General features: G+C 49.8%; 1 protein-coding gene across 1 annotated transcript in view; it reads left to right on the forward strand.

Annotated features, from left to right (window-relative positions):
- The window catches only part of IFFO2 (intermediate filament family orphan 2), a 47,530-nt gene extending 40,368 nt beyond the window's left edge, over nucleotides 1-7,162 (forward strand). The window contains exons 10-12 of the mRNA XM_039703159.1: nucleotides 2,338-2,427; nucleotides 3,043-3,173; nucleotides 4,901-7,162. Coding sequence (XP_039559093.1) covers nucleotides 2,338-2,427; nucleotides 3,043-3,173; nucleotides 4,901-5,006 — 327 coding nt within the window. The 3' untranslated portion in view covers nucleotides 5,007-7,162. The remainder of the gene's footprint in view (nucleotides 1-2,337; nucleotides 2,428-3,042; nucleotides 3,174-4,900) is intronic.
- Nucleotides 7,163-7,253: the final 91 nt, after the last annotated feature.

Genomic DNA, 7,253 nt, shown 5'->3' on the forward strand with positions numbered 1-7,253 from the left:
ATCCCAGGGAAAGGCAGCTACTCCAGAGCCTTCTTAAACCAGCCTGGAGAGGGCTGGGAATGGGCTAGGAATGACTGGCAATGGCTGGGAATGGGCTGGGAGTGGCAGGGAACAGTCTGGGAATATCTGGGAATGGATGGGAATGGGCTGGCAGTGGGAGGCAGTGGGGCTGGGACTGGCTGGGAATGGGGCTGGGAATGATGGATTGTCTGGGAATAGCCTGGGAATGACTGGGAATGGCAGGGAACAGCCTGGGAATGATGGAATGGCTGGGAATGGCTGTGTTTCTGCATCCTGAGCAGCACAGGCTGGGAGGTGGGAGATGATCCTGCTGCCTCCCAGCCAGGGAAGATGCTGAGGCAGCAGCTTGGGGATGTCTGGCTGCCAGGGCGTGTTCCTGTTCCACCTCCCCGTTCCTGGATCATCCATCCGGAGCTCAGGGAGCCTCTGGGGATTGCTGGGAACTGCTGGGGCTGCAGAAACCACGGGGAGCTGGAGCAGAGAGCAGCAGGGGGATAACAGGGACAGAGAGTGGCACAGGGATAGCAGGGACAGAGAATGGCACAGGGATAACAGAGGCAGTGTGGCACAGGGATAACAGGGACAGAGAGTGGCACAGGGATAGCAGGGACAGAGAATGGCACAGGGATAACAGAGGCAGTGTGGCACAGGGATAACAGGGACAGAGAGTGGCACAGGGATAGCAGGGACAGAGAATGGCACAGGGATAACAGAGGCAGTGTGGCACAGGGATAACAGGGACAGAGAGTGGCACAGGGATAGCAGGGACAGAGAATGGCACAGGGATAACAGAGGCAGTGTGGCACAGGGATAACAGGGACAGAGAGTGGCACAGGGATAGCAGGGACAGAGAATGGCACAGGGATAACAGAGGCAGTGTGGCACAGGGATAACAGGGACAGAGAGTGGCACAGGGATAGCAGGGACAGAGAATGGCACAGGGATAACAGAGGCAGTGTGGCACAGGGATAACAGGGACAGAGAGTGGCACAGGGATAGCAGGGACAGAGAATGGCACAGGGATAACAGAGGCAGTGTGGCACAGGGATAACAGGGACAGAGAGTGGCACAGGGATAGCAGGGACAGAGAATGGCACAAGGATAACAGAGGCAGTGTGGCACAGGGATAACGAGCAGGAGAGTGGCAGCGATAACAGGAGAGGGAGAGTGGCAGGTGATAACGAGGAGCCTCGTGCAGGAATTAATGACAGCTGATTTGCATACTCCGGGCGTGCCTGGCTAAGCACAGCAATAGCGCCGAGCCCAGGCCCCGCGCAGGGAAACTCTAAAGATTTTAAGAAGCTTAAATCCTTCTAAATGAAAATTATACAAGGAAAGGGTAGATTTGGCTTGTAGATGGAGGTTCAGAATAAAGACTGCTCCGGCTGTGCCTGCTCTTTAACATGTGCTTTACATGCCTGAATCTTCCTTCCGTGGGTTTTATTCCTTTCAAGTTCTTACACGCTGCCCTCGCCACCTTCTTTTGTGACCTTCCTCCTTAAAGCTCTTCTGCATATAAAAGGATCAGCGGGATGATTCTTGTAACTCCAGGCTGGATAGCCTGGTGTGGGTACCAGGAGTGAGCCCTGTAAATCTGCCACAGATGTGGCCAGAGCATGGAAACCCCATTAACACTATTGGTGCAGCTCTGTTAAATTGAGGATAATTTTTTAATGGAAAACTGAGGTGGCTGAGGGTTTGAAAGAGGGAACAGTGACATTGTGGTGCCTTTTTGGGCAGCACCAAGCAGCTCTGTGTGTTTGGGAGCCCAGACTGTGCTGTCAGACCAAAGGAGGAGCTTTCCTGTGGGACAGCATTTGTTCCTGCTTTATCCAGCAGTGCAGGAATTCCAGTGGGAATCCGTGTGTGCACTGGAGAGTGATGATCTGTAACTGGAAAATGAGAATTCCAGTGCAAAGCTGGGAGTAGCAGCATGGTCAGTGCAGGGAAAATGAAAAGTTTCATGGCTGGAGAGCAATTCCAGTCTGTCCAAGTGTGATCAGGCTGTGAAAGGCTCAGGACAATCCGGGGGGTTGGTGCTTTGGAATGCAGCAGGTGCATGGGTTTAATTGCTGGAGCCTTGATCAGACCTGGCCTTTGTGTGTCCAGAGCTGTGGTCATGGCACAGAAATGTGTTTTCCTGGTATTCCAGATGGAGGAAGAATATTCCTGGCCTGTGAAAAAATGTCTTTAAAAAATCAGTGCATGAAGGAACACAATAACCTGCATTTCCAGGGAGGTTAAATAAAATCTTCAGTTCTCTCCTGAATTCCTTTATTTCCTTGCTGATTTTTTGTGTCCTCCTCTCCCCTGCAGGAAGAAAACCTGGGAAACTTGATCCACGAGACAGAGTCTTTCTTCAAAACGAGAGACAAGGAGTACCAGGAGACAATAGGGCAGATAGAGGTGAGGAAGGGGAGTGTTCCTGACGGATGGACACAGCACAGCGCTGTGCTCTGGGGTGTCCCACAGGGAAGCAGGAATGTCCATATATCCAGCAATGCAAAGGCATTTCCCTCTGGCGTGCCCTGGGGATTTTTCTAAATGCCATTCTCTGGGCTATTATTGCTCCATACTTCAGCACTGAGCATAAATCTGAGGCTGGTGGAGAGAGAACCTGCTGAACAAAGGGAATAAAACACACTCTTTTTCTTTTCCCCCCTTTGTTCTGCATGTCCGCCCTCACCCTGGGAAATGCTTCCCAGGACATGGCCTCACAGGCTGCCAGAAGCAGCAGCTGGAGCTTCTCAAAATCTCTGTCCTGCCTGGAGCTGCATTCATTAATGACTGCCTGCTGACAAGCAGGGTGCCAAGAGCAGGAAAAGCCCTGCAGGGCTGTTCAGAGCCAGTGTGAAGCTCTGACTGCCCCTCCTGGGCTCACGGGTGCACTGGCAGGCAGGAGCAGGGAGCTGAAATGTGCACTGTGGGGTGATGGGGTGGGCTCTGGGCAGCTGAGGCAGCGTGAAGAGTGCAGGAAAAGTGGGATTGCTCCTCCCCTGAAGCTGATTCTTTGCCCTTCAGCTGGAACTGGCCACAGCCAAGAGCGACATGAACCGGCACCTGCACGAGTACATGGAGATGTGCAGCATGAAGCGGGGCCTGGACGTGCAGATGGAGACCTGCAGGAGGCTCATCAAGGGCTCAGCTGACAGGTGAGGGCTCCTTCCTGCTGCAGTTCTGCTTGCTGGGAATTGCAGACTGTCTGTGCTGCCAGGCACTGACCCCCAGGAGAGCACTGCATTGACCTGAGGCTGTGGAGGAGCTTCCAGAATTGATTCATAGCACTGGGATTGTGGGTGTGGAGTTGATTAGAAGTGTGTAATATCACAGAGTGGAAAACTGAGAGTTTGGGGTTTTAGAATATAGAATATAGTAATAAATATGGAGCAAGATGGAGGTTTAGGGCAGAGGCTGCTCCTTCTTCTTTACCTTCTTCACCTTTTTCACCTTCTTCCTTCTCCTGCATGGATTTGGGTGATATTTTGTAACTGGACAGAAAAGTCTGCATTGCAGACTTCGAGTGATTTGTTATTGGGTTAAAAGTGACATTAATTTAGGTGTCATTTCTTAATTGGATAATTTAGCCTTAAAAGACCTTATAGCAAAAGATTGTTGGCCATTTAGTGCCGTGTTAATGAAGAAGTGCAGAACTCCCTGCTGTGGGACTGTAACACTGGTAAGAAGCAATAAACACCAGAGTCTGACCCAAACTATCAGCTCGAGTGCCTTCCATCCTGACCTCAACAAAGGTAGAAAAAGAAGCTGAAAACCAGCACATGGCCCCTGGGTCTGGTGCTGGAGAGGGCACCTAGAACAGAGGCTGGACTCTGTTACAGGAACAAAGTAGGGATTTATTAAAAGGCCTTCAAAGATACACCTTGGGCAGTGCAAGAGCCTGGCTGAGGCTACTGCCTCAGGACCATGGGGGATCAGTTTTCACAGTTTTGTAAGTTTAGCCCATTTGTATATTGTGGGTTAATTGTCCCATTACAGCTTCAGGTAATGAAGTCACATTCTCTCAGTTTGCTCCCCCCAGTTCACTTTTTGGGCTGCAGCAATGTCCTTGGTTCTGGGGCTGGAAAAGGATTGTTTTGTCTGACTAAATGTGAGGAGAACTTGCTAACACTCTGTATGAAATTCAGAGTTATACACCAAGGCAGCACACAGTCTGAGAAATATGAAAGCTAAAACTTCAGGCATCAGTTCCTGCCAGCTTGGGCTGAAGGCAACACTGTCACTTGATGGCCTTGTCCTTTGGAGAGTCTTGTGTCCCAGATCAGCCCTGAAAGGGGGCCTGCAGCAGGGAGTGGGGTCCTGTACCTAGGAACAGCCCCAAGGGGCTGCTCCTAAACACAGGGAGCTCCAGCTCAGCTGGACTTCAGTCTTTAACATCTCAGATTTAGAACTCTTAAAACCCCAAATTAAATATCAACTCTGGACTTACATGAAGAACTTGTTTTTTAATCTTCTCATGTGTTAAGAACCTTACACTATGAGGGATTTCTCTTATCTCTTGCTCAAGCCCAGTAGAACAAGATGATAAACTTTCAATTTTCAGGGCTCTGGGTATTAGGGATGCTGAGAGTCTTTGCTCTCCATTTCCCCATCAGTAAACCTGGGACAGCCTCTGAGTTTGAGCAGGGGATGGCTGGGGTGGCACCTTGATTTTTCTACTGATATTTACTGTTTAACAAAAGTTTAATGTTACTAAAGGGGTTTCCTGAACAGCTTGGGGGAATATCAATATTTATTGTTAATAAAGGGGTTTTTAAATAGTATTGGGAAGGGAAAGTGACTGTTTTCTTGTAAGACTTTTTTTCTTCCTTCAGTCATGGATATTTAACTTCTGGGCTGCACCTTTGCCTGTGTTTCCCTGCAGGAATTCTCCGTCCCCCAGCTCCGTAGCCAGCAGTGACTCAGGAAACACAGATGAAATTCAGGATGATTTGGACAGAGAGACGGACGTGGAGCCCATGGTCAGCTGATAGCAAGTGGGAGCATTCCAGTCAAGGGCAAGATGGAGAGAGAAGATTCCAAACCAATTGCTGGGGGAAAGGTGAAAGACTCGAGAGCCCCTGCAGAGGGACTCTGAGGACTCATTCCTACACGCATCCCCTCCCAGCCAAGGATTGGTGCTGTACATTTCTGTTGTTCTACAAACCATAAATGCAGAGTCCTGTAGGAAAACACGGTGTTTTAATTGTGCCTTTGCCCCAAGCTGAGCCACTTTGAGCTCCAGTGGAATATTAATAGCAGGTGTTTTTATAAAATATATTATTTAAAAAAGTAAAAACCAACCAAAGCTGGTGGCAGCAGAGGATGGTGCTGCAGAAGCTCTGGGTACTTCAATAAGCTGCTGGTTTTACTGAGCTGCTGCACTGATTGGCAAAAGCAACATTGGCAAAAAGAGCAGCAAAACCAAGACAATTGTGGTGCAATTACTAATGTGTGGCACAAGAAAAAAAAAAGAATTGCCTCCAAATTGAACTGCAAATGTTTAAAAACAACAGCGGGTTTGGAGACAGCTCGCAGGGTGAAGCAGTTCTACAAAATTCAGAGGGTTTTCTTCATCCCACCTTTTGGGGTGAGGGAGCCTTTGGGATGTGTCCAAGGTTTCTTCTGGACTCCAGGACCTGGAGGAGCAGGACTCAGCTCGGTGGCAAAGCAGGGGGGCACAGGAGGGGTCACTGGGGGGGGACTATCACTGAGTAACTACTATGCAAAAACAAAAAAAAAGCTCGCCTTATTTATATGGAATGTTTGGTCCCTGCTGGGCTACAGTTATCCCTTGGGAAAAGGAAAGCTAAACCCACATTTGCACACTTAGATGTCTGTAGAGCTTCTTTTGAGGTGGAATGTCATATCACAATGCCTTTGTTTCCAGTGGTTGGGTTAGGAGGGGAGTCAGCCCTGGTTTGTGTCTTTTTTCAGGGCTTTTTTTTTTTTTTTTAGTGTTTGCAGATTTTCCTTTGCAGACAGAGAGATAATTCCATTTTATGCTGCTTCCATGATGTGTAGAGTGGGGTAGGTGAAGCATCAGGATAAACTGACCTAGGTGTAGGCTGGAGACAGGACTTTGGGAGGGCTCCAGACCACTCTTCTTGGGGGAAGCTGAGCACTGGGAAATGCTGTAATCCTTTTTAGGGCGTAGTAAACTGAATCCCAAAGTGCTGCTGCCCTGGAACTGGGGAGGAACAGCCACGTGCTTTCTCTGTGAGAAAGTGGCAAGATCTTGGCTTTGCCCATCTTTCTGTATTTTTACCCAGGAGAAGCAGCACCAAAGTCGGATCACACGGTGGTGGCTGAGGAAACTGCAGCCCCACCAAGCTCTTTGTGGTTAGAATGGGAATTGTAGCACCTCAGCCAGGTAAAAACAGGGTATAAACCTCAGCCAATAACTTTTTCTTTGTTTTTAAACCAAGATTGAGAGTGTAGTTGATACTGCCCAAAGCCAGCTGTGGGGTTAAGCAGTGGTTGGAACTCAGAGTAAATACCAAATGTGTTTGTTTTGCCTGCCAGGAGGTGCTGTGCAGGAGCAGTGCTAGGGCTGGACAGGGAAAATCCCCATTTCTGCACCCTCTCAGTGTTATGGAAAGGCAAAGTGGCCAGTCCTGTGAGCTTCCTGAGTGGTGTTCCCAAGCCTCTGGATCTCTGGAGTTGCACTGCAAGCAAGCAGCCAGTGCAGATCCTGCTGCTGCATTCCCTAGAGAGCACAGGTCTCTTGGAAAATGGCTCATTCCTGCCTGGCAGCTCCTCAGTCTGGCCTGGCCATGGAGAGGGGCAGGGCCTGGGGGGTTCCTGGTGGGACTGTGGGCACAGGAATGTTTGTCCTCCTGTGCTGCTGTCAGCTCCACGTCCTGCCTGGGCACAGCTTTGAGGCCACGTGGGTCAGAGGAGCTCCCTGCCTTTCCCAGGCTGGGAAGGGGGCCAGGCTGATCCAGCAGCATCCACAGCGTGCAGGGCACCAGCCACAGCTGATGGCTTCTGTCCAAGCCCGTGGAGCCAAGGATATTCCTGTGGTGTCCTTACTGGTGGCAATACTCAGTGCAGAGTAGGTGACAACTCCTTGGGTCCTGCGGTGAGGGGCTTTCCAAAGCCTGGTCTGTCCTGTAAATAACTTTTCTCTGGAAGAGAAACCTCATTCCAAAGTGCTCATTCCTGTTATTTCTTAGGTGGCCAAAGTGGTAAATGTGATGTTCACTAGGGCTGCAAGCTAGGGGGTGGGTGGGTGG

The sequence above is a fragment of the Passer montanus genome, unplaced genomic scaffold, assembly GCF_014805655.1.
Source record: "Passer montanus isolate IOZ18808 unplaced genomic scaffold, ASM1480565v1 scaffold160, whole genome shotgun sequence".
Classification (NCBI taxonomy): domain Eukaryota; kingdom Metazoa; phylum Chordata; class Aves; order Passeriformes; family Passeridae; genus Passer; species Passer montanus.